Here is a 26,749-nt window from a genome sequence, read left to right as displayed (position 1 = left end):
TACCTAAAGTTTTGATAAAAATATTTTTTTAAGAATCAACTTTTGGATTGACTGTCTCTGTTGTTTTCCTGTTCTTTATTTCATTCATCTCTGCTCTAATCTTTATTATTTCCTTCCTTCTGCTAACTTTGGGTTTAGTTTGCTCTTCTTTTTCTAGTTCTTTAAGATGTAAAGTTTGGTTATTTATTGAAATCTTTCTTCCTTTTTAATGTAAGCGTTTACAACTATAAATTTCCCCTCTTAGCACTGCTTTTGCTTCATCTCATATGTTTTGGCATGCTGTGATTTTATTTTCATTTGACTTAAAGTATTTTCTAATTTCTCTTGTGATTTCTTCTTTGACACATTGGTTGTTTAAGAGTGTGTTGTTTAATGTCCACATATTTGTGAATTTTCCAGTTTTCCTTCTGATATTGTTTTCTAGTTTATTCTATTATCAGAAAAGATACTTTGTATTATTTCAGTCTTTTAAAATTTATTAAGATTTGGTTTGTGGCCTAACACATGGTCTGTCCTAGAGAATGTTCCATGTGCACTTGAGAAAAATGTATTCTGCTGTTGTTGGGTGGGGTATTTTGTAAATGTCTGTTAGGTCCATTTGGTTTGTAATGTTATTCAAGTTCTTTATTTCCTTACTGGTCTTCTGTCTGGTTATTCTATCTATTATTGAAATCTGAGTATAGAAGTCTCCATTTATTACTATAGAACTATCTATTTCTCCCTTCAAATCTGTCAATGTTTGCTTTATGTATTTTGGGACTCTGGTGTTGGGTACATAAATGAATTGCATGTTTTAAAACTTTATTTATATAAAGGTGTCATTTAGGTCATACCATCTTATTTTCTTTGTATATTTTGAATCTATTTTTAGGATTCAACCATACTGATATGAGGTGCTGTGGTTCCTTCATTTTCACTGCCACGCGGGGCTTCTTTTTGTCTGTACTGTAACTTTTTCTGTGTCATTTGTATTTCCATATACATTTTGAAGTCAACGTGTCAATTTCTAAAAAAAAAAATCCTGCTGAGATTTGATTGGCATTGCATGAAAATCTATAAATCAGTTGGGGAGTACTGACATAACAATATTAGGTCTTCCTACTTGTGGTATCTCTCTCTATATATTTGGATCATCTTTAACTTCTATCAATAATGTTTTGTCGTTTTCAGTGTATAGGGTTTGCACATATTTTGTTAAATCTAATACTAATTATTTCAAATTTCCTGATGCTCTTGTAAGTGGTATTGTTTTGACTTGTGGTTGCCCCACAGAGAGTGGGATCTACCCCCTCCCCCCCATAATTTGTTTGAATGTTGGGACTGATGGTACCACACATGTACCAAGAGGCTATGAAAAGGTTTATTACTCACATAATGGGGCTTTCTGGGTAGAGCAGGGCAGACACCCAAGCCAGTCTGGGATAGCTTGAGTGACAGAAAGGGGGAGTGGCCCTGGGGAGTGGGACCAAGGTGAGGATTCCCACATATGGGTTGGATTTGCATGATTTGAACTTACCCACTGACAGCTAAGGCAGAAATTCAGAGTCTTCTTACTGACTTGCTCAGATGTAGGGCAAGAGGGAGGGGTGGAGCTTGAAAGCTGTCAATGACCAAACATAAAAAATGGACTCAAACTCTTTATTACATTTAAAATTTCAGTTGGTCATTAATGGTATATAAAAATACAATTGAGTTTTGTATGTTGACCTTGTATCCTGTGATATTGCTAAATTCACTTATTAATTCCAGTAGCTTTCTTTGTAAATTACTTGGGAATTCTATGTAGATGATCATCTTGTCTGCAAAGAAGGACACTTAAAATTCTTTTTTTCCAATCTGTATGCCTTTTACTTTTAATTAATTAATTAACCTTAAATCGCTGGTTAGAACCTTTCAACAGTGTTGAATAAAAGTGATTAGAGTGAACATCCTTGCCTTGTTTCTGATCTCAGGAGGAAAGCTTTAGTCTTTCACCATTGAGTACAAAGTCAGCTGTGGGTATTTCATAGATTCCCTTTATCAGGAAGTTCTCTTCCATTCTTTAAGTACACAGAGATTTTATGGATGTTGTATATATCCAAATGCTTTCTGCATTAACTATGATGATTGTATGTTTTTTCTTTTTTGGTATGTTAAACCACTGACTGATTTTCAAATGTTGAACTGATCTTACATTCCTGGAATAAAACTCTAGTTGGTTATGATGTATGTTTTTTGTTTGTTGCTGGATTTGATTTGCTAAAATTTTAAGATTTTTGCATCTTTGTTCATGGTGGATATTGGTCTATAGTTTTCTTATGATATCTTTGGTTTTGATAACAGAATACTGCTGGCTTTATAAAATGAGTTGGGAAGTGTTCTCATATGTTGTCTATAGAATTGGTATTATTCCATCTTGAATGTTTCTTAGCTTTTACCAATGTAGTCTAGAGTTTTCTCTGTGGGAGAAATTTAAGTTAATGAGTTTAATTTTTTTAATAAATATATACAGCTATTTAGGTTATATACTTCTTGAGTGAACTTTGATAATCTTTCAAAAAATGTATCCATATCATCTTAATTATCAAATGTATTGCCGTAAAGTTGTCATAATAGTCTTACTATCTGTAGAATATGTAAGGATGTTCCCTCTGTCATTGTCACTGTTGGTAATTTGTGTTATCCTTCTTCTTTTCTTTGCCTGGGTAGAGGTTTATTAATTTTATTAATTGTTTTAAAGAACTTCATTTTGGTTTTATTAATTTTTTCCATTTTTAAATTTGTTTTCAGTTTTATTGATTTGTACTGTTATGTTTATTACTTTCTTCTGATCACCATGGGACCAATTTTCATTTTTTCTGACTTTTTAAAGGTGAAAGTATAAATCCTCAATTCGAGATCTGACTTTTCTAATGTGAAGCATTTTAATGCTGTATTTTTCACTCAAAGCAATGCTTTCCTACATCCCACACATTTCTGTCTGTTGTTTTCATTTTCATTCACTTCAAACATTTGCTAATTTCTCTTGTGATTTCTTCTTTGACTTGGGTTATTTAAAAGTGTATTGTTTAATTTCTTAATATTTAGGGATTTTTTCAGATATACTTTTATTATTTATTTCTAAGTCAATTCTTTTGTGGGTAGAGAACATACTTTGTAGCATTTCAGTCCTCTTAAATTTGTTGAGGGTTTTTAAAAAAATTTATTTATTTTTTATTTTTATTTTTGGCTGTGTTGGGTCTTTGTTGCTGTGCACGGGCTTTCTCTGGTTGTGGCGAGCGAGGGCTACTCTTCGTTGCAGTGCACAGGCTTCACATTGCAGTGGCTCCTCTTGTTGTGGAGCACGGGCTCTAGGCACGTGGGTTTCAGTAGTTGTGGCACACAGGCTCAGTAGTTGTGGCACGTGAGCTCTAGAGCACAGGCTTAGTAGTTGTGGTGCATGGGCTTAGTTGCTCCATGGCATGTGGGATCTTCCCAGGCCAGGGCTCGAACCCGTGTCCCCTGCATTGGCAGGCGGATTCTTAACCACTGTGCCACCAGGGAAGCCCCTGTTGAGATTTTTATAATGGCCCAGAATACTGTCTGTCTTGGTGATGTACACTTGTGACGGACATGTATTCTGCTGGTGTTTGGGTGTTCATACTAAGTGTTAATTAGGTCAACTTAGTTCATAATGTTGTTTAAGTCTTGTATATTCTTACGGACTTTTTATCTAGTAGTTTTATCTATTATGGAGAGGGGAGTATTAAAATCTCCAAGAGTAATTGTGTATTTATTCATTTTTCATTTCAGTTTTATCAATTTATGCTTCATGCTTTGGAAGCTCTACTAGACACATATACACACACAGTCGTTTTTTCTTTATGATATATTGACCTCTTTATCATTTTGAAATGTATTCTAAACCTTGGTTAATATTCTTTATACTAAAGTCTACATTGTCTGGTATTAATGTAGTCACTCGCTTTTTTGTTTAGTGTTTGTGTAGTATATATCTTTTTCCATTTTCTTATTTGTTACTTACGTCTTTATATTTAAAGTGGGTTTTCCTAGTGGGCATAGAGGGAACCTACCTCAACATAATAAAGGCCATATACGACAAACCCACAGCAAACATCATTGTCAGTGGTGAAAAATTGAAAGCATTTCCTCTAAGATCAGGAATGAAACAAGGTTGTCCACTCTCGCCACTATTATTCAACATAGTTTTGGAAGTCCTAGCCATGGCAATCAGAGAAGAAAAAGAAATAAAAGGAATACAACCACCAGCCAACTATTTTACATTCAGTAGTGTATATTTGTTGATGCTACTCTCACATTGCCCCAGCTTCGCCCTCCCACCCCATGTCATCAAGTCCATTCTCTATGTCTACCTCTTTATTCCTGCCCTGCAACTAGGTTCTTCAGAACCTTTTTTTTTAACTTTTTTAGATTCCATATATATGCGTTAGCATACAGTATTTGTTTTTCTCTTTCTGACTTACTTCACTCTGTATGCCAGACTGTAGGTCCATCCACCTCACTACAAATAACGCAGTTTTGTTTCTTTTTATGGTTGAGTAATATTCCATTGTATATATGTGCCACATCTTCTTCATCTATTCATCTATCGATGGACATCTAGGTTGGTTCCATGTCCTGGCTATTGTAAATAGTGGGCCAGTGAACATTGTGGTGCATGTCTCGTTTTGAATTACGGTTTTCTCAGGGTATATACCCAGCAGTGGGATTGCTGGGTCATATGGTTGTTCTATTTTTAAGGAACCTCCATACTGTTTTCCATAGTGGTTGTATCAATTTACATTCCCACCAACAGTGTAGGAGGGTTCCCTTTCACCACACGCTTTCCAGCATTTACTGTTTCTAGCTTTTTTGATAATGGCCATTCTGACCAGCATGAGGTGATACCTCATTGTAGTTTTGATTTGCGTTTCTCTAATAATTAGTGATGTTGAGCATCTTTTCATGTGCCTCTTGACCATCTGTATGTCTTCCTTGGTGAAATGTCTATTTACGTCTTCTGCCCCTTTTTAACTGGATTGTTTGTTTTTTTGATATTGAGCTCCATGAGCTGTTTGTATATTTTAGAGATTAATCCTTTGTCTGTTGTTTCATTTGCAAATATTTTCTCCCATTCTGAGGGTTGTCTTTTGGTCTTGTTTATGGTTTCCTTTGCTGTGCAAAAGCTTTTAAGTTTAATTAAGTCCCATTTGTTTATTTTTGTTTTTATTTCCATTTCTCTAGGAGGTGGGTCAAAAAGGATCTTGCTGTGATGTATGTCATAGAGTGTTCTGCCTATATTTTCCTCTAAGAGTTTGATAGTGTCTGGCCTTACATTTAGGTCTTTAATCCATTTTGAGTTTATTTTTGTGTGTGGTGTTAGGGAGTGTTCTAATTTCATTCTTTTACATGTAGCTGTCCAGTTTTCCCAGCACCACTTATTGAAGAGGCTGTCTTTTCTCCATTGTATGTTCTTGCCTCCTTTGTCGTAAATTAGGTGCCCATATGTGCGTGGTTTTCTCTCTGGGCATTCTATCCTGTACAATTGATCTATATTTCTGTTTTTGTGCCAGTACCATACTGACTTGATTACTGTAGCTTTGTGGTATAGTTTGAAGTTGGGGAGCCAGATTCCTCCAACTCCGCTTTTCTTTCTCAAGATTGCTTTGGCTTCTGCCCATTCTTTGATTGGGTTGTTTGGTTTTTTGTTATTGAGTTGTATGAGCTCTTTGTATATTTTGGAGATTAAGCCCTTGTCTGTCGCATCATTAGCAAATATTTTCTCCCATTCTGTATGTTGTCTTTTTGTTTTGTTTATGGTTTCCTTTGCTGTGCAAAAGCTTGTATGTTTGATTATGTCCCATTTGTTTATTTTTGTTTTTATTTTTTTTGCCTTGGGAGACTGACCTAAGAAATCATTGGTGTGATTTATGTTAGAGAATGTTTTGTGTATGCTCTCTTCCAGGAGTTTTATGGTGTCATGTCTTATGTTTAAGTGTTTAAGCCATTTGAGTTTATTTTTGTGCATGGTGTGAGAGTATGTACTAACTCCATTGATATACATGCAGCTGTTCAACTTTCCCAGCACCACTTGCTGAAGAGACTGTCTTTTTCCTATTTTATATTCTTGCCTCCTTGTTGAAAATTAAATGACCATAGAAGTGTGGGTTTATTGCTGGGCTCTCTATTCTGTTCCATTGATCTGTATATCTGTTTTTGTACCAATACCATACTGTGTTGATTACTGTAGCTTTGTAGTATTGTCTGAATTCTGGGAGAGTTATGCCTCCTGCTTTGTTTTCTTTCCTCTGGATTGCTTTGGCCATTTTGGGTCTTTTATTGTTCCATATACATTTTTGGATGATTTGTTCTAGTTCTATGAAAAATGTCATGGGTAATTTGATAGAGATTGTATTAATTCTGTAGATTGCTTTGGGTAGTATTGCCATTTTAACAATACTCTTCCAGTCCCAGAGCATGGGATATCATTCCATTTCTTTGAATCCTCTTTTATTTCCTTTATTAATGTTTTATAGTTCTCAGCATATAAGTCTTTCACCTCCTTGGTCAGGTTTATTCCTAGGGATTTTTTTTTTTTTTTTGGTGCTATTCTAAAAGTTATTTTTGTTTCCTATTCTATTCCTTTATTTATTTATTTATTTTAAAATTCCTGTATTCTTTTATTTTTCTTAACATCTTTATTGGAGTATAATTGCTTTATAATGGTGTGTTAGTTTCTGCTTTATAACAAAGTGAATCAGCTATACATATACATATATCCCCATATCTCCTCCCTCTTGTGTCTCCCTGCCACCCTCCCTATCCCACCCCTCTAGGTGGTCACAAAGCACGGAGCTGATCTTCCTGTGCTATGTGGCTGCTTCCCACTAGCTATCTATTTTACATTTGAGAGTGTATGTATGTTCATGCCACTCTCTCACTTCGTCCCAGCTTACCCTTCCCACTCCCCGTGTCCTCAAGTCCATTCTCTACATCTGCGTCTTTATTCCTGTCCTGCCCCTAGGTTCTTCAGAACCTTTTTTTTTTTTTTTAGATTCCATATATATGTGTTAACATAAGGTATTTGTTTTTCTCTTTCTGACTTCTTTCACTCTGTATGACAGACTCTAGGTCCATCCACCTCACTACAAGTAACTCAATTTCATTTCTTTTTATGGCTGAGTAATATTCCATTGTATATATGTGCCCCATCTTCTTTATCCATTCATCTGTCGAGGGACACTTAGGTGGCTTCCATGTCCTGGCTATTGTAAATAGTGCTGCAGTGAACATTGTGGTACATGACTCTTTATGAATTATGGTTTTCTCAGCGTATATGCCCAGTGGTGCGATTGCTGGGTCATATGGTAGTTCTATTTTTAGTTTTTTTTTTTTTTAATATTTTATTTATTTATTTATGTATTTATGGCTGTGTTGGGTCTTCGTTTCTGTGTGAGGGCTTTCTCCAGTTGCGGCAAGTGGGGGCCATTCTTCATCGCAGTGCGCGGGCCTCTCACTATCGCGGCCTCTCTTGTTGCGGAGCACAGGCTCCAGATGCGCAGGCTCAGTAATTGTGGCTCACGGGCCCAGTCGCTCCGCGGCATGTGGGATCTTCCCAGACCAGTGCTCGAACCCATGTCCCCTGCATTGGCAGGCAGATTCTCAACCACTGCGCCACCAGGGAAGCTCTATTTTTAGTTTTTTAAGGAACCTCCTTACTGTTCTCCATAGTGGCTGTATCAATTTACATTCCCACCAACAGTGCAAGAGAGTTCCCTTTTCTCCACACCCTCTCCAGCATTTATTGTTTGTAGATTTTTTGATGATGGCCATTCTGACCGGTGTGAGGTGATACCTCATTGTAGTTTTGATTTGCATTCCTCTAATGATTAGTGATGTTGAGCATCCTTTCATGTGTTTGTTGGCAATCTGTATACGTTCTTTGGAGAAATGTCTATTTAGGTCTTCTGCCCATTTTTGGATTGGGTTGTTTGTTTTTGATATTGAGCTGCATGAGCTGCTTGTAAATTTTGGAGATTAATCCTTTGTCAGTTGCTTCATATGCAAATATTTTCTCCCATTCTGAGGGTTGTCTTTTCATCTTGTTTATGGTTTCCTTTGCTGTGCAAAAGCTTTTCAGTTTCATTAGGTCCCATTTGTTTATTTTTGTTTTTATTTCCATTTCCCTAGGAGGTGAGTCAAAAAAGATCTTGCTGTGATTTATGTAATAGAGTGTTCTTCCTATGTTTTCCTCTAAGAGTTTTATAGTGTCTGGCCTTACATTTAGGTCTTTAATCTATTTTGAATTTATTTTTGTGTATGGTGTTAGGGAGTGTTCTAATTTCATTCTTTTACATGTAGCTGTCCAGTTTTCCCAGCACCACTTATTGAAGAGGCTGTCTTTTCTCCATTGTATATTCTTGCCTCCTTTATCAAAAATAAGGTGACCATATGTGCGTGCGTTTATCTCTGGGCTTTCTATCCTGTTCCATTGATCTATATTTCTGTTTTTGTGCCAGTACCATACTGTCTTAATTACTGTAGCTTTGTAGTATAGTCTGAAGTCTGGGAGCCTGATTCCTCCAGCTCTGTTTTTCTTTTTCAGGATTGCTTTGGCTATTCGGGGTCTTTTGTGTTTCCATACAGATTGTGAAATTTTTTGTTCTAGTTCTGTGAAAAATGCCAGTGGTAATTTGATAAGGATTGCATTGAATCTGTAGATTGCTTTGGGTAGTATAGTCATTTTCACAGTGTTGATTCTTCCAATCCAAGAACATGGTATATCTCTCCATCTGTTCGTATCATATTTAATTTCTTTTATCAGTATCTTATAGTTTTCTATGTACAGGTCTTTTGTCTCCTTAGGTAGGTTTATTCCTAGGTTTTTTATTCTTTTTGCTGCAATGGTAAATGGGAGTGTTTCCTCAATTTCTCTTTCAGATTTTTCACCATTAGTGTATAGGAATGCAAGAGATTCCTGTGCATTGATCTTGTGTCCTGCTACTTTACCTAATTCATTGATTAGCTCTAGTAGTTTTCTGGTAGCATCTTTAGGTTACTCTATTTATAGTATCATGTCATCTGCAAACAGTGACAGTTTTACTTCTTCTTTTCTGATTTGGATTCCTTTTATATCTTTTTCTCCTGTGACTGCTGTGGCTAAAACTTTCAAAACTATGTTGAATAATAGTGGTGAGAGTGGACAACCTTGTTTTGTTCCTGATCTTAGAGGAGATGGTTTCAGTTTTTCACCATTGAGAATGATGTTGGCTGTGGGTTTGTCATATATGGCCTTTATTATGTTGAGGTAAGTTCACTCTATGCCTATTTTCTGGAGGGTTTTTATCATAAATGGGTGTTGAATTTTGTCAAAAGCTTTTTCTGCATCTGTTGAGATGATCATATGGTTTTTCTCCTTCATTTGTTAATATGGTTTATCACATTGATTGATTTGCCTATATTGAAGAATCCTTGCATTCCTGGTATAAACCCCACTTGATCATGGTATATGATCCTTTTCATGTGCTGTTGGATTCTGTTTGCTAGTATTTTGTTGAGGATTTTTGCATCTATGTTCATCAGTGATATTGGCCTGTAGTTTTCTTTCTTTGTGACATCTTTGTCTGGTTTTGGTATCAGGGTGATGGTGACCTCGTAGATGAGTTTGAGAGTGTTCCTACCTCTGCTATATTTTGGAAGAGTTTGAGAAGGATGGGTGTTAACTATTCTCTAAGTGTTTGATAGAATTTGCCTGTGAAGCCATCTGGTCCTGGGCTTTTGTTTGTTGGAAGATTTTTTTTTTCTTTATTTTTGGCTGCGTTGGGTCTTTGTTGCTGCACGCGGGCTTTCTCTAGTTGCGGCGAGCGGGGGCTACTCTTCATTGCGGTGCGCGGGCTTCTCACTGCAGTGGCCTCTCTTGTTGCGGAGCACGGGCTCTAGGTGCACGGGCTTCAGTAGTTGTGGCACACGGGCTCAGTAGTTGTGGCTCGTGGGCTCTAGAGCACAGGCTCAGTAGTTGTGGTGCACGGGCTTAGTTGCTCCACGGCATGTGGGATCTTCCCGGACCAGGGATAGAACCCGTGTCCCCCGCAATGACAGGCAGATTCCCAACCACTGCACCACCAGCGAAGCCCTGTTGCAAAATTTTTAATCACAGTTTCAATTTCAGTGCTTGTGACTGGTCTGTTGATATTTTCTATTTATTCCTGGTTCAGTCTTGGAAGCTTGTGCTTTTCTAAGAATTTGTCCATTTCTTCCAGGTTGTCCATTTTATTGGTATATAGTTGCTTGTAGTAATGTCTCGTGATCCTTTTTATTTCTGCAGTGTCAGTTGTTACTTCTCCTTTTCATTTCTAATTTTATTGATTTGAGTCTTCTCCCTTTTTTTTCTTTATGAGTCTGGCTAATGGTTTATCAATTTTGTTTATCTTCCTCAAAGAACCAGCTTTTAGCTTTATTGATATTTGCTATTGTTTCATTAATTTCTTTTTCATTTATTTCTGCTCCGATCTTTATGATTTCTTTCCCTCTGCTAACTTTAGGGGTTTTTTGTTCTTCTTTCTCTAATTGCTTTAGGTGTAAGGTTAGGTTGTTTATTTGAGATGTTTCTTTTTTCTTGAGGTAGATTTGTATTTCTATAAACTTCCCTCTTAGAACTGCTTTTGCTGCATCCCATAGGTTTTGGGTCATTATGTTTTCATTGTCATTTGTTTCTAGGTATTTTTTGATTTTCTCTTTGATTTCTTCAGTGATCTCTTGGTTATATAGTAGTGTATTGTTTAGCCTCCATGTGTTTGTATTTTTTACAGATTTTTTCCTGTAATTGATATCTAGTCTCATAGTGTTGTGGTAGGAAAAGATACTTGATACAATTTCAATTTTCTTAAATATACCAAGGCTTGCTTTGTGACCCAAGATATGATCTATTCTGGAGAATGTTCCATGAGCACTTGTGAAGAAAGTGTAATCTGCTGTTTTTCTGGATGGACTGTCCTATAAATATCAATTAAGTGCATCTTGTTTAATGTATCATTTAAAGCTTGTGTTTCCTTATTTATTTTCCTTTTGGATGATCTGTCCATTGGTGACAGTGGGGTGTTAAAGTCTCCTCCTATGATTGTGTTACTGTCGATTTCCCCTTTTATGGCTGTTAGCATTTGCTTTATGTATTGAGGTGCTCCTATGTTGTGTGCATAAATTGTTACAATTGTTATATCTTCTTCTTGGATTGATCCCTTGATCATTATGTAGTGTCCTTCTTTGTCTCTTGTAATAGTCTTTATTTTAAAGTCTATTTTGTCTGATGTGAGAATTGCTACTCCAGCTTTCTTTTGATTTCCATTTGCATGGAATCTTATTCCATCCCTTCATTTCAGTCTGTATGTGTCCCTTGGTCTGAAGTGGGTCTCTTGTAGACAGCATATATATGGGTCTTGTTTTTGTATCCATTCAGCCAGTCTGTGTCTTTTGGTTGGAGCATTTAATCCATTTACCTTTAAGGTATTTATCAATATGTATGTTCCTATTACCATTTTCTTAATTGTTTTGGGTTTGTTATTGTAGGTCTTTTCCTTCTCTTCTGTTTCCTGCCTAGAGGAGTTCCTTTAGCATTTATTGTAAAGCTGCTTTGGTGGTGCTGAATTCTCTTAGTTTTTGCTTGTCTTTAAAGGTTTTAATTTCTCTGTCTAATCTGAATGAGATCCTTGCTGCATAGAGCAATACTGGTTGTAGCTTTTTCCCTTTCATCACTTTAAACATGTCCTGCCACTCCTTTCTGTCTTGCAGAGTTTCTGCTGAAAGATCAGCTGTTAAGCTTATGGGGATTCCCTTGTATGTTATATGTTGTTTTTCCTTTCCTGCTTTTAATATTTTTCCTTTGCATTTAATTTTTGATAGTTTGATTAATATGTGTCTTGGCACGTTTCTCCTTGGATTTATCCTGTATGGGACTCTCTGCACTTCCTGGACTTGACTGACTATTTCCTTACCCATATTAGGGAAGTTTTCAAGTATAATCTCTTCAAATATTTTCTCAGTCCCTTTCTTTTTCTCTTCTTCTTCTGGGACCCCTATAATTTGAATGTTGGTGCATTTAATATTGTCCCAAACGTCTCTGAGACTGTCCTCAATTCTTTTCATTCTTTTTTCTTTATTCTGCTCTGCGGTAGTTATTTCCAGTATTTTATCTTCCATGTAAGTTATCCATTCTTCTGCCTCAGTTATTCTGCTATTGATTCCTTCTAGAGAATTTTTGATTTCATTTATTGTGTTGTTCATCAATGTTTGTTTGCTCTTTTGTTCTTCTAGGTCCTAAAAGTTTTTTTTTTTTTTCATTCCCTTTCTGATATTTCATTGTTAGCGTAAAGAAATGTGGGGAAGGGAGGGATAGTTTGGGAGTTTGGGATTGACATTTACACACTGCTATATTTAAAATAGATAACCAACAAAGATCTACTGTTTAAAAAAATGCAACCAATTTCTGAATGTTAATCTTGTATCCTGCTACTTTGCTGAATTCATTTATTAGATCTAGTAGTTTTTGTTGAAGTTCTTAGGGTTTTCTATATATAGTATCATGTCATTTGCATATAGTGTCAGTTTTACCTCTTCCCCTCCAAATGAATACGTTTTATTTACTTTTTTCTTGTCTGATTGCTGTGGCTAGGACTTCCAATACTATGTTGAATATAAGTGGTGAGAGTGGGCATCCTTGTCTTGTTCCAGATTTTAGTGGGAAGGGTTTCAGCTTTTCACCATTGAGTATTATATTGGCTGTGGGTTTGTCAGAAATGGCTTTTATTATGTTGAGATATGTTCTCTCTGTACCTACTTTGGTAACAGTTTTTATCATGACTGGATGTTGAATTTTGTCAAATGCTTTTCTGCCTTTATTGAGATGGTCATGTGGTTTTTGACTTTTCTTTTGCTTATGTGGTGTATTACATTGATTGATTTGCATATGTTGAACCACCCTTTTGAACTTGGGATGAATCCCGCTTTGTTGTGGTGTATGACCTTTTTTATGTGTTGTTGGATTTGGTTTGCTAATATTTTATTGAGGATTTTTGCATTTATATTCATCAAAGATATTGGCCTGTAATTTTCTTATTTTGTGGTATCTTTGTCTGGTCTTGATATCAGGGTGATGGTGGCTTCATAGAATGTCTTTGGGAGTGTACCCTGCCATTGAATCTTTTGCAAGAGTTTGAGAAGGATCACTATAAGTTCTTCTTTGTATGTTTGGTAGAATTCGCGTGTGAAGCCATCTGGTCCTGGACTTTGGTTCGTAGGGAGTTTTTTTGTTTTGTTTTTTGTTTGTTTTTACAGATTCTATTTCACTTCTAGTGATCAGTCTGTTCAAATTAACTATTTCTTCTTGATTTAATTTTGGTGGGCTTTATGTTTCTAGAAAGTTGTCCATTTCTTCTTGGTTGTCAAATGTGTTGGCATATAATTGTTCATAGTATTCTCTTATGGTTTTTTTTTTTAATTAAAAAAAATTTTTTTTTGCCACACCATGCATCTTGCAGGATCTCAATTCCCCAGCCAGGGATCAAACTTGGGCCCACAGCAGTGAAAGTGCCAAGTCCTAATCACTGGACTGCCAGGGAATTCCCTCTTTTACGGGTTTTGTTTGTTTGTTTGTTTTTGTATTTCTGCAGTATCAGTTGAGATTTCTCCTTTTTCATTTCTTATTTTGTTTATTTGGGTTCTCTCTCTTTTCTTCTGGTGAGCCTGACCAGAGGTTTGTCAATTTTGTTTACCCTTTCAAAGAACCAGCTCTTGATTTTATTGATTTTTCTAATTTTTATTTATTTATTTATTTATTTATTTATTTATTTATTTTTTAAATTTTTATTTATTTATATTTATTTTTGGCTGTGTTGGGTCTTTGTTTCTGTGCAAGGGCTTTCTCTAGTTGCGGCAAGCGGGGGCCGCTCTTCATCGCAGTGCGTGGGCCTCTCACTGTCGCGGCCTCTCTTGTTGCGGAGCACAAGCTCCAGATGCACAGGCTCAGTAGTTGTGGCTCACGGGCCTAGTTGCTCCGCGGCATGTGGGATCTTCCCAGACCAGGGCTCGAACCCGTGTCCCCTGCATTGGCAGGCAGATTCTCAACCGCTGCGCCACCAGGGAAGCCCAATTTTTTTTTTTAATCTCTATTTTATTTATTTCCTCCTGCATCTTTATTATTTCCTTCCTTTTGCTGACTTTAGGTTTTGTTTGTTCTTCTTTTTCTAATTCTTTTAGGTGGTATGTTAGGTTGTTTATTTGAGATTTTTCTTATTTTTTAAGGAAGGCCTGTATCACTATGAACTTCCCTCTAAGAACTGCTTTTGCTGCATCCCATAAATTTTGTATGATTGTCTTTTCATTGTCATTTATCTCAAGGTATTTTTAAATTTCCATTTTGATTTCCTTGTTGACCCATTGGTTTTTTTAGTAGCATGATGTTTGGTCTCCATGAAATTATTTTTTTCTCATTTCTTTTCCTGTGGTTGATTTCTAGTTTCATGCTGTTGTGGTCAGAGAAGATGCTTGAAATAATTTCTATACTCTTAAATTTGCTGAGATTAGTTTTGTGCCCTAGTATGTGGTCAATCCTAGAGACTGTCCCATGTGCACTTGAAAAAAATGTGGGGTTTTTTTCGATGTAATATCCTGAAAATATCAATTAAATCTGTTCTGTTGTATCATTTAGGATCTCCGTTGCCTTATTGATTTTCTGTCTAGGAGATCTGTCCACTGATGTGAGTGGGGTGTTAAAGTCTCCTATTGCATTCCCATCAGTTTCTCCCTTTATGTCTGTTAGTATTTGTTTTATGTATTTGGGTGCTCCTATATTGGGTACATATATGTTGACGAGTGTAAAATCCTCTTCTTCTATTGATCCTTTTACCATTATTTACCATTATTACCATTAGTGTCCTTCATTATCTTTCTCTATGGCCTTTGATTTAAAGTCTATTTTGTCTGATATGAGTATTGCAACTCTCACTTTCTTGTCATTTCCGTTTGCATGAAATATCTTCTTCCATCCCCTTACTTTGAATCTATGTGTGTCCTTTCCGTAAGGTGGGCCTCTTGTAGGCAGCATATTGTAGGCTCTTGTTTTTTTAATCCAGTCTGCCACTCTACGTCTTTTGATTGGAGGGTTCAGTCCATTGACATTTAAGGTAATTATTGATATATATGTATTTATTGCCATTTTAAATCTTGTTTTCCAGTTGACTCTATGTTTCTTTTTTGTTCCTTTTTCTTTTTGTGGTTTGATGATTTCCTTTTATTTTATACTTGTGTTCTCTTCTTTTTGTTTTTTGTGAATCTATTGTATGTTTTTGATTTGTGGTTGCCCTGTTTTTCAAGTATGTTAACCCCTTCCTATATCTTCTTGCTTTAGACTTATAGTCATATAGGTTCAAACATATTCTTTAAAAAAAAAACCAAAAACTACATTTTCTTACTCTCCTCCCCCACATTTTATGATTTTGATGTCCTTTTTTACATTTTCATGTTTATCCTTTTTCTGTTCTTTTGTTTATCATCGCTTTCACAAATAGGTTTTTGTTTTTGTTTTTTTCTTTTTGATCTGTATACTGGCTAATTTAAGTGATTTACTTTCCAATTGTGATTTCCTCCTTTCTATATCTTCTTGCTTCTTTTCTATCTAAAGAAGACCTTTCAATATTTCTTTTAGGTTAGATTCAGTATTGCTGTATTCTTTTAGCTTTTGCTTCTCTGAAAAATTCTTTATTTCTTCTCCTATTCTAAATGATAATCTTGCTGGGTAGAGTATTCTAGATTGCAGATTTTTCTCTTTTAAGACTTTGAAAATATTTTGCCACTCCCTTCTGGCCTGCAGTGTTTCTGTAGAGAAATCAGCTGATAGCCTTATGGGGGTTCCCTTGTAATTAACTCTTTGTTTTTCTCTTGCTGCCTTTAGAATCCTCTCTTTATCTTTAACTTTTGCCATTTTTATTATCATATGTCTTGGTGCAGGTCTGTTTGGGTTCATCTTGTTTGGGACCCTCTGTGCTTCCTGTACCTGGATATCTGTTTCCTTCTTTAGGTTTGGGAAGTTTTCAGCCATAATTTTTTCAAATACATTTTCAATCCCCTTTTCTCTGTCTTCTCCTTCTTCAATCCCTTTTATGTGTAGATTGGCATGCTTTATGTTATCTTATATTGCTTTCATTTTTTTTTTCATTTGGCTTTCTGTTTGCTGTTTTGATTGGGTAATTTCCATTATTCTGTCTTCCAGATCATTTATTCTTTCTTCTGCATCGTGCATTCTGCTATTCATTGCCTTTAGCTCAGCTTTCATCTCAGCAAATGAATTTTCTAATTTTTCTTGGCTTCTCCTTATAGTTTCTTGTTCCTTTTTTACAGTAATCTGCATTTCTCTTGATAGCCTTTCTTAATTCCTTCAGTATTTTCATTTTTACCTTTTTTTTTAACATCTTTATTGGAGTGTAATTGCTTTACAATGTTGTGTTAGTTCACCTCTTTTTTGAACTTGGTGTCTGTTAGACTGAAGAGGTCTGTTTCATTGTTTGTTCCTTCAGGGGAATTCTCTTGGTCTTTTAACTGGGAGTGGTTCCTCTGCTTCTTCATTTTGCTTATATTTCTCTTACTCTGTGAGTTTATGAGAAACAATTATCTACTGTAGTCTTGGAGGGCTATTTATATGCGGGAGCATCCCTATGTAGCATGTGTGGGTTTAATTTTTTTTGGTGTGAGGGCTGTTTTTGGTTTGGATGCTTGCTGTCTCTTTCCTCAGCATGTGCTGACCGTTATCCCCTTGACAGGGGGTGTGCAGGTGTGTGGCCCACGCGGGCTCCCGGGAAGGCAGGGGCAGTGTTTGTTGCCCAGTCAACGGACCCTCAGTGGCTGCAACAGTCCATGCCCGCCTCTGGAGTCCAAGGTGGCAACGGTGGCTCGCACCTGCCCTCAGAGCTCCAGTAGGCGGTGCCCTACATGGCAAAAGAAGCTCCTATGGTGGCCCTGCCCCTCTCTTTGCACGCCACCCAACAATGGCACCTTGCCTCTCTGGCGTGCCCAGGCTTTTTCCCATACTCCCTCGGTTGTGGCGAGCACACCCTGGCCCCCTCAGGCTGTCTTGACACAGCCAATCCCAGTCCTCTCCCTGGTCTGACCTCCAAAGGCCAAGCCTCAGCCCTCAGTCCCTGCCGCCAGTGAGGGGACTTAGCAGTGTGCAGAAACATTCCCTCTTTCACAGCTCCCTCCTGGGGGCACAGGTCCTACCCCAATTCCTTTCTCTCTCTCTCTCTTATTTTTCTTTTGTCCTACTCACTGATGTGGAGATTTTCTTGCTCTTTTGGAAGCCTGAGGTCTTTTGCCAGCATTCAGTAGGTATTCTGTGAGAATCGTTCCACATGTAGATGTATTTTTGATGTATTTGCGGGAGAAGGTGAGCTTCCTGTCCTACTCCCCCACCATCTAGATCCAATCCTGTATTGTAAGTTTTCTGATGAGAAGTTTGCAGCCACTCTTAAATTTATTCCTCTGTACATATGTTTTTTTTGGAGGGTGGGCAGCTGCTTTGATGATTTTTTCCTGGGGTTTCCGCAGTTTGACTGTGATGTACCTAGATGTGTTTCTCTGTGTATTGATCTTGCTGGGGATGCTCTAAGCTTCTTGAATCTGTGGTGTTTTTGTCTTGCATTAATATTGGAAAAGTCTTAGCAATTATCTCTTCAGATAGCTTTTCTCCCCTGTTCTTTCTCTGTCCTTCTCTGCCTCTCTCTCCCCTTCTCCCTCTGCTCCTCTCTCCCCCTCTTCTTTTTTCCCTTTATCCCTTTCCTACTTCTGGGACTCCAGTTGTCTATACTTTAGACAGTTTGATATCATCCCATACTCTGAGTTGCTCTTTTCTCTCTCTCTCCCCCTCTTTCACTCCTTCTTCTGTTTTTATTTCCATTTGGATAATTTTTATTAACCTAATGTTCGGTTTCACTTACTGTTTTCTCTGCTATGTCCAGTCAAATTATTCATTTCTGGTAATTAAAAAATTTTTTTTTATTTTTAGCAGTTCTGTTTGTGCCTTTTTTAATAGTTGCCAACTTTTTGCTGAAATTGCCGATCTGTTCAACATGTCCACCTTTTCAACTAAATCTTTTAAGATGTTAAACTTGGTTATTTTAAAGTCTTTGTTTGATAGTTCTAACATCTGGATGGGTCCCCTTGGTCTGGTTCTGTTAACTACTTTTCTCTTTATAATGAGTCATTTCTTTTTCTTATTTCTGTGTCTATTAATTTTTTTATTGAATGCATGATCTTGTGTGTACCAGGATAGTAGGGACTGAGGCAAATAGCGTTTATGCCTAGAAAAGGGCATGCCTTTTATTCTATCAGGTCGTTAGCGTGGAGTGTTGAGTCAACCCAGTTGGGAGTTGCACCGTGGGCTGCTGCTGCCTTGCGCTAGCATGAGGCCTGGAGCGCTGGAAGGTTCTCAGAATTCCTGCTTCAGATTTAGTTTTTAGGAGGCCTTGCTGCCTCTTTCTCCTGTGCCTGCAGGAATGGGGGGGTGTGGAACCTTTCTCTCCACTCTCACCTCTTAGTCTGCCTCCAGTGATAGGCTGCTGCTGTTACTTGATATAGGCTCGTGGAAGGGGTGGAGGGATTTATCAGGGTTTTCCTGTTCTCCTGTTGCAGCCTTAGTCTTGGGTGGGCCTTGTGTGCCTGAGCCTCATGGGTGGGGCTTTCTCAGAGGTTCCTGTGTCAGTGGAGGTCTTGATGGGATATCTCGGCTCTTTTCCACCTCTGTGCACTGAGCATGTTGGGATTAATATGAACATTGCTGGGAAGGGATCCTCCAGAAGTTATTGGTGTTTGTTAAAACTCCAGCACTCAACAGAGTGATCTTGAAAGATTGTAGCTCTGACCCCATCCCCTGCTGAAAAGCCCTCTCGTGCACTCTGGGGCCCTTAGGTCAAAGGCTTTGAGCTCCTTAGTCTCCAGCCTCTCACCCTGACCTTCCTTTGGTTATTTATGTAAGTCTTGTCTGTCTCCCTAGTCCCAGACCATCAGTTTTGAGAGCAGATGTCTTGTTTTCTGAGTATTGCTAGAGAGGAAATGGTGCCTGGCACGTGGTAGGGACTCAGCAACTGCCTTACTGTCTTGAATGGATGAGGAGTGAGGGTAAAGCTGGAAAGCCCCTGCTTTCCAGCAGGTAGACTCCTGCCCGGCCTCCAGGTTCATGCACAGATGTCACAGGGAAGCCTTTCTGGGGACCTCGCCACTCCAAGCTTGGGGAGGAGACTCTCTCCTGTGCCCCCAGCCCTGTGCTTGTCGGTCCGTGCGCAGATCCCACAGGACTGATATCCCTGCTTGTGCTTCCGCTCTCTCCTTCTGGTTCCCCAGGGCAGTGACGTGCCAGCCAGGCCTGCCCCACCCAGCGCCCGGCAGGCACCTGGAGGGCCTGCAGGGGCCCTTTGCTGCCCTAGCTTTGGGTTGATTCTGCAGTGCATGCTGAGTTAAACTTTTCAAAGCCTCTTTTTCTGTTTTAGGGAAAGTGAATCATCACATTCCCCTCCGTGGAAGTAAGAGGACTTGGGCTGGAAGCATGTGGTGCATCCTTCGAGGCTGGAGGCGAGGGAGCCTGGGCCCATGGGGAGCCCTGGGGCAGCACTGGCCCCAGGGCATCCGTGCTCTGGCCAGCGAGCGCCCCCGGATTGGGGGTGAGTACAGCCACGTGGTGGTGGGTGCGGGCTCCGCTGGCTGCGTGCTGGCCAGCCGGCTCACGGAGGACCCCGACAAGCGAGTGCTGCTGCTGGAGGCCGGGCCCAAGGATGTGTACGCGGGGAGCAAGCGGCTCCTGTGGAAGATCCACATGCCCGCGGCCCTCGTGGCCAACCTGTGCGATGACAGGTACAACTGGTGCTACTACACGGAGCCGCAGCCGGGCCTGGACGGCCGCGTGCTGTACTGGCCGCGCGGCCGGGTCTGGGGCGGCTCGTCGTCGCTCAACGCCATGGTCTACGTCCGCGGGCACGCTGAGGACTACGAGCGCTGGCAGCGGGAGGGCGCGGCGGGCTGGGACTACGCGCACTGCCTGCCCTACTTCCGCAAGGCGCAGGCGCACGAGCTGGGCGCCGGGAGGTACCGCGGCGGCGACGGTCCCCTGCGGGTGTCCCGCGGCAAGAGCGGCCACTCGCTGCACCGCGCATTCCTGGAGGCAGCGCAGGAGGCCGGCTACCCCCTCACCGAGGACATGAATGGCTTCCAGCAAGAGGGCTTCGGCTGGATGGACATGACCATCCACGAAGGTAGCGCGAGGCCTCCGATTCCCCGTCTCCCAGGTTCCTCCTCTAAAAACGAAACGCTGCTCTATCACAGTCCCGTCCCTCCTGCCCCCAACTGTCACGGTCAGAAGTGTGGACAGACGGGCTGGTTTGACATGGAGGGGATGTGACAGATTACACTGGCGACAGGCCACAGAATACCATTCAAAGCCAATGAGAAGTGACTCGGAGATGGTGACCCCTTGGGCATCCTCTGGGCCCTGTTGGTGTGGAATGAAGAGGCAGCTCTCCGGCCACACAGCCCCAAGTTTTAGAGCCTTACAGATGGGTGTACTGAGGCACAGAGCAGTGACGGGTCTCGCAGCAGGGCAGAGGCAAGGCCCGGCTGGACCCAGGGCTCTCATTATCAGCCACCCCTGGTCTCTGTCGTGCTGTCAAGGGTGAGGGATGTTTTCCCACCTGCATCCAGGGGCCCCAGGTAGATGTGGATGTCAGTTGGACAGGGTAGTTTGGTCTCAGCCTTCCTTTGGAGGCAGAGCTTGCACAGTCAGGGGAAGGGCAAATTCCCTCTTTCTCCAGTCCTTCCCTACCTCCCCCTGCACGATAGGTGCCTAGGGAACAGGCTGGGGCTGTGGCTGATCTCCTTGCTCTGTCCTGCAGGCAAGCGCTGGAGCACAGCCTGTGCGTACCTGCATCCGGCACTGCGCCGCCCCACCCTCACGGCTGAGACCCAGACATTTGTGAGCAGGGTGCTGTTTGAAGGTACCCGTGCAGTGGGTGTGGAGTACATCAAGAACGGCCAGAGCCACAGGGTGAGTGAATTACCACCACATGGGCAGCTCACATGGCAGGGAGGGATGGGCAGTGACCCCGTGGTCAGGCTCAGTCAGTGTGGGTGGGCAGGAGTCATGTCCTTGTCTCCATCAATATGATGATAAGGAGTGAGCGGCTGGTGGCAACAGCCTGAAAGACTGTCCCCAGGAGGTGGTGGCCTGGCAGACGTGAGGAAGCCCCAGTCTAGCCACCTGCAAAGGGCCCATGGTGCCCGGGCAGGAGTGCCCCCATGAACTTCTTTCTGCTATTGCCTTCCACACTTGTCCAGAAATTGATAGGTTTATATTAGAGGCTTTAAAAACCATACCTGTGATCACACCCCCCCATTTCTGCACTGTGCTGTTTTCCACTTAGGAGCATGTGGGGATTGTCCTGCATCCCACGTGAAGATCTCGCTCACCATGTGCTTTATTTAAACTGCTCGTTTGAGTGCCTGCTTTCATTTGTCTCATTTAAGCTCTACAGTCCTGTTTTTAAGACCATCGTTACTGTCAGGCTGTTGCAGAATATATCAGAGTATGAACCACGCTTGACTTACGATCACACACGCCCACAGCTGCACGTGCGGGCTACTTGCACCTAGCGGCGCCCGGGGCGTCCTCTTCCCTGCTCTGGAGCCTGTGAGCAGGATCCCCACCCACCACGTGGGTGCGTCATGCCAAGGCCATGTTCTTGGGGTTCTGACTGGCTATTCTGGGAAAGTGTGACCTGCATGGCCCCTCGCCTCTTCCAGGCTTACGCCAGCAAGGAGGTGATTCTGAGTGGAGGTGCCATCAACTCTCCACAGCTGCTCATGTTGTCAGGCGTGGGCAATGCAGACGACCTCAAGCAACTGGGCATCCCGGTGGTGTGCCACCTTCCTGGTGAGCTCCCTTCCCCACTGCGCCCCAAAGGTGTCCCTGTTAAATAAAACAGTTTATTATATTTTATTAGCATGGAGTGGGGAGGGGACAGGAGTCAGGGCTTCTCAGAACTGTTACATTGTTCCCACGAGCCTGAGGGTCCCCATGCCTCGCTGGACTCCTACCCCCAGCGAAACCCCAAGCTTTTGTGTTGTTTTCCTCCTTTCCCCAGACATGCCATCCCTCTCAGCAGCGAGGCACCTGTAGCAGGGAGCATCTGCCCGTAAAGCCCATGGGGCCAGGCTCAGGCAGGTCAACAGGGCAGCCCTGTGGCAAGAGGGGTCCAGGCCTTTGTGTTTTCCGTCCTCAGGACACACCAGCTACACTGACATGCTGTTCATGTTCAGATGGTTCTCCCAGGCCTAATATTTATTTCACAGACTGTTTCTGATGCCCTTTGGAGCCTGGCCCTGTCCCTCTTGCCCTCTCTTATAACTCAAGCTCCCAGAGCTTGAGGCTTTATCATAAGAGGTCTTTGAAAGTGCTGGTCCATGACAGTGACCTGCCCAGTGTCCCCTTGAGCTTGGATGGGCTCATGCTGGGTCTGCACAGCATGACGGGCCTGCTTCCCTCCTTCCCCAGGCCAGGGGTGAGGGTGCAGGGTCAGCCATTCCGGGGCAGCTCACTGAGTGGTGCCAGCTGGAGGCGTGGGCACTGCCCCGGTGGAGGGTGCTGCTTAGCAGGAAGGCACCTGGATGGTTACAGGTGCTGCCCTGGGAGCGAGTGTCAAGGGCAGGCAGCTTTGGCAGCATCTGAGAGGGCCAGATATGGCTGGGAGTGAGGGAATGGTGTCCCTGGGAATGAGCAGGAGCTGGCCTGGCAGATAAGTGGGTGGAGGAAAAGTTTTCAAAACCAGGGCATGTTGAGAGGCCAGCTAAGCCCCTTTGGGAGACATTCTCCTAACCAGCCCCTCTGGTTTCAGGAGTTGGCCAGAACCTCCAAGACCACCTGGAGATATACATCCAGCAGGCGTGCACCTCCCCCATCACCCTCCACTCAGCACAGAAGCCCTTGAGGAAGGTGCGGATTGGCCTGGAGTGGCTCTGGAAGTTCACAGGTGGGTGTGCTCATCCATGACTTCGGGGGAGATGTTCTGTGGGCAGCACAGCCTCCCTCCTGAGGTGCTTAGCCCGGGCTGTGGCTCCAGATTGCCGGTTCAAAGCTGAGCTATGCCATTTATTTCAGCTCTCTGAGCCTCAGTTTTCCCATCTGCAAAATGGGGATATGCAGTTCCTGTGTGGCAGGTTGGTGTGAGGACCAGATGCGATACACAGGGCTTGCCCGGGGTGAGACTCTGCAGGGGCTGGGTGCTGCCCTTCCTGATGGATGGATAGGGATGGCCTCATCCTGGACACTGCCTGGGGCCCAAGGGGCCAGGAGAAAATGCAGAGAAAGGGCACTTGACGCTGGACTACAGCTTCTATTTCTCAGCATTTTCTATGCGGTTTCTAGCTGGGTCTCAGAGTACTGAGTTTGGCCAGGAAGTAGTGCTTCGAAATCTTATTCACTCAGCATGCATTTCTTGCATACCTACCTTGTGCTGTTCTACATGGTGAGAAGTGCTAATAAGGCAGGTTTTCTTAGGGAGTTTACGCTCTAGTGGAGACAATGGAAGGAAACTAAGTAAACATGCTAAGTTTTAAGTACAGTGAAGGAATAATTAGGATGTTAAACTAGAGAATGGTGGCAGGGGGTCTGTTAGGCAGGAAGAATACGTGAAAAGGCCCCGGGGCTAGGCATTTGGTGTGCTTGAAGAACGAATTTGTTGGGCTAGGGAGACTGCAGCACCTTGAGGAGGAGGCGGTGCAGGTGTTGCAGGGCCTTCCAGGGCCCGAGAGTAAGCTCTTGTCTAACACTCGGAAAGGAACTGTCCGATGAGACACACGTACTGACAAAGCAAAAGACTTTATTGGGAAGGAACCCCAAGGCGGAGAGCCTGGGGGAACCCAGGAGAACTGCTCTGCCACGTGCCTCGCAGTCTCAGGTTTTATGGTAATGGGTTAGTTTCTGGGTTGCCTCTGGCCAGTCATCTTGCTTGGCCCATAGTCTGACTCAGGGTCCTTGCTGGTGGTGCATGCGTCTCTCAGCCAAGCTGGATTCCAGCGAGAAGGACTCTGGGAGATTGGTCTTCTCCTCCCTCTTTTGCCCCTCCCGAATTCTCCTGGGAGATATGTTAGCTTTACTGTTGAGACTTCTCGTTTTGATGCAAATGCCTCTCAAATTCTGAAAATTATTAATATTACTGCCATTAGTGAAGTAAATGAGCCTATGGATGAGACAGTATTTCATGTTGTGTATGCATCTGGGTAGTCGGAATATTGTCATGGTATTCCAGATAGACCCAGGAAATGTTGTGGGAAGAAGGTTATATTTACAGCTACACATATACTTACAAAGTGAATTTTTGCTCATGTTGAGTTGAGTGTATAACCTGAGAGAATAGTGGGAATCAATGTACGAAGCCTCCCATAATAGTGAATACTGCTCCTGTTGATAACATGTAGTGGAAGTGTTCGACTACATAATATATGTATCGTGAAGGGCAATGTCTAGTGATGAGTTAGCTAGGACAATTCCTGTTAATTCACCTACTGCAAAAAGGAAAATGAAGCCTAGGGCTCATATTATGGTGGGAGATCATTTGATATTACCTCCATGAAGGGTTGCTAGTCAACTAAATACTTTTACTCCTGTGGAAATAGCAATAATTATAATGGCTGATGTAAAATATGCTCGTGTGTCAACATCTGTACCTACTGTAAACATATGGTGAGCTCATACAATGAATCCTAAAAATTCGATTGATATTATGGCTCATACTTACCTATATATCCAAAAGTCTCTCTTTTTTTCCTGAATAATAATTTACAATATGTGAGATTATTCCAAATCCAGGTAAAATCAGAGTATAGACTTCAGGTTGTCCGAAGAATCAGAATAGGTGTTGATATAAGATTGGATCACCCCCTCCCGCGGGGTCAAAAATGGTTGTGTTTGGGTTTCGGTCTGTTAATAGCATAGTAATCCTGGCTGCTAATACAGGTAATGATAATAGCAGCAATACAGCTGTAATTAAAACTGATCATTACAAATAATGGTGTTTGATGTTGGGGTATAGTGGGTGGCTTTATACTAATAATTGTAGTAATAAAATTAATAGCACCTAAAATTGAGGAGACACCTGCTAGATGTAGGGAAAAGATAGTAAGGTCTACTGAAGCTCCAGCATGGGCTAGGTTTCCAGCTAAGGGTGGATATACAGTTCAGCCTGTACCGGCACCGGCTTCAACTATTGATGATGCAAGTAGTAGTAGGAAGGAGGGTGGAAGTAATCAGAAGCTTGTATGATTTATATGGGGAAAGGCTATATCGGGTGCCCCAGCATTCGTGGGACTGACTAGTCAGTTTCTGAAGCCTCCAATTGTGATAGGCATAACTATAAAAAAAATTATTACAAATGCGTGGGCTGTTACAAGTACATTGTAAATCTGATCATCTCCTAGCAGTGTTCCAGGTTAGCCTAATTCAGCATGAATTAACAGGCTTAAGGCAGTGTCTACTATTCCAGCCCAAGCACCGAACAGTAAATATAAGGTACTGATATCTTTATGGTTAGTTAAGAATAGTCAGCGGTTTATGAATGTAGGTAAAATGGCTGAGTAAGCATTAGACTGTAAATCTAAAGACAGGGGTTGAGTCCTCTTTTTGCCAAGTGCTGTGGTGAATTTTACATATTGAATTGCAAATTCAGAGGAGAAGCTTCAATTCTGCTAGGGCTTCTTCCGCTTTTTTTTTTTTTTCTTCCTGGCAGCAGGAGAAGTAGATTGAAGCCACTTGACTAGGGTATTTAGGTGTTAACTAAAAGTTTCCCACCAATCTAGTGAGGATTTAGCTTAAATTAAAGTGTTGTTTGATTTGCATTCAATTGATGTAGGATATAGTCTTGAAATCCTTATTGAGCAGGAATTAAGTAACTTATACTTGCTTAGTGCTTTGAAGGCTCTTGGTCTGTGTAACCTAAATTCCTAGTCCAATACTGAAAAGATTGGTGTAAGGGATAAGAGTATTGTGGATATTACAATTACTGTTGGTAGAAAAGTTGTTTTGTCAAATCAAATTGTCATTTTACTTTTATATTATTTATAGAGGGAAATATAGTTAGTGCTGTAGAATACATGAGTCGTATGTAGAAGTATAGATTGAGTAACGCTGTGATGGCTATTAGTGTGGGTAAAATAATATTGTTATTTTTTGTTTTTTCTTGAATAAGTATTCATTTTGGCATAAATCCTGATAGTGGAGGAAGACCTCCTATTGATAATAGGGTGATGAGAATGAGGGTTGTAATAATGGGTATTTTATTTTGTGTGTGACAGTGTGGTGGTGACTGAGCTGTAAATAAATAGTATGAATATGGTAAGTGTTATTATGATATATATTAGTAGGTTTAGGATTGTTATAGTTGGGTTTTACAGTATAATGGCTGTTATTCACCCTATGTGAGCAATTGATGAATAAGCTATAATTTTTCATTGTTGGGTTTGGTTTAGTTCACCTCATCCTCCAATTATAATAGATGGTATGGATATGGATAATATTAGGTTTAGGCTGATGGATGGTGAGATTTGGTATAATACTGACAAGGGTGCAAGTTTTTGTCATGTTAATAAGATTAAGCATGCTGTTAATGAGATGCCTTGTGTAACTTCAGGTACTCAGAAGTGGAATGGAGATAGCCCTAGTTTTATGGTTAGGGCTATTGCTATTACTATA

At 41.1% G+C, this 26,749-nt stretch overlaps 1 protein-coding gene and 1 long non-coding RNA gene across 2 annotated transcripts in view; one reads left to right on the top strand and one right to left on the bottom strand.

Moving 5' to 3' along the window:
• The window catches only part of CHDH (choline dehydrogenase), a 61,456-nt gene that overhangs the window by 20,193 nt on the left and 14,514 nt on the right, over positions 1-26,749 (top strand). The window contains exons 2-5 of the mRNA XM_082414505.1: positions 19,506-20,264; positions 20,901-21,052; positions 21,808-21,937; positions 22,899-23,033. Coding sequence (XP_082270631.1) covers positions 19,562-20,264; positions 20,901-21,052; positions 21,808-21,937; positions 22,899-23,033 — 1,120 coding nt within the window. The 5' untranslated portion in view covers positions 19,506-19,561. The remainder of the gene's footprint in view (positions 1-19,505; positions 20,265-20,900; positions 21,053-21,807; positions 21,938-22,898; positions 23,034-26,749) is intronic.
• Positions 6,663-19,486, bottom strand: LOC309638498. Its single transcript, XR_014251176.1, has 2 exons — positions 15,271-19,486; positions 6,663-15,228 (listed from the first exon to the last, which is right to left on the bottom strand). It is a non-coding gene; the product is annotated as an uncharacterized lncRNA (long non-coding RNA).

The sequence above is a fragment of the Balaenoptera physalus genome (assembly GCF_965194825.1).
Source record: "Balaenoptera physalus genome assembly, chromosome: 11".
Lineage (NCBI taxonomy): Eukaryota > Metazoa > Chordata > Mammalia > Artiodactyla > Balaenopteridae > Balaenoptera > Balaenoptera physalus.
This window is presented reverse-complemented; position numbering and strand designations above follow the sequence as displayed.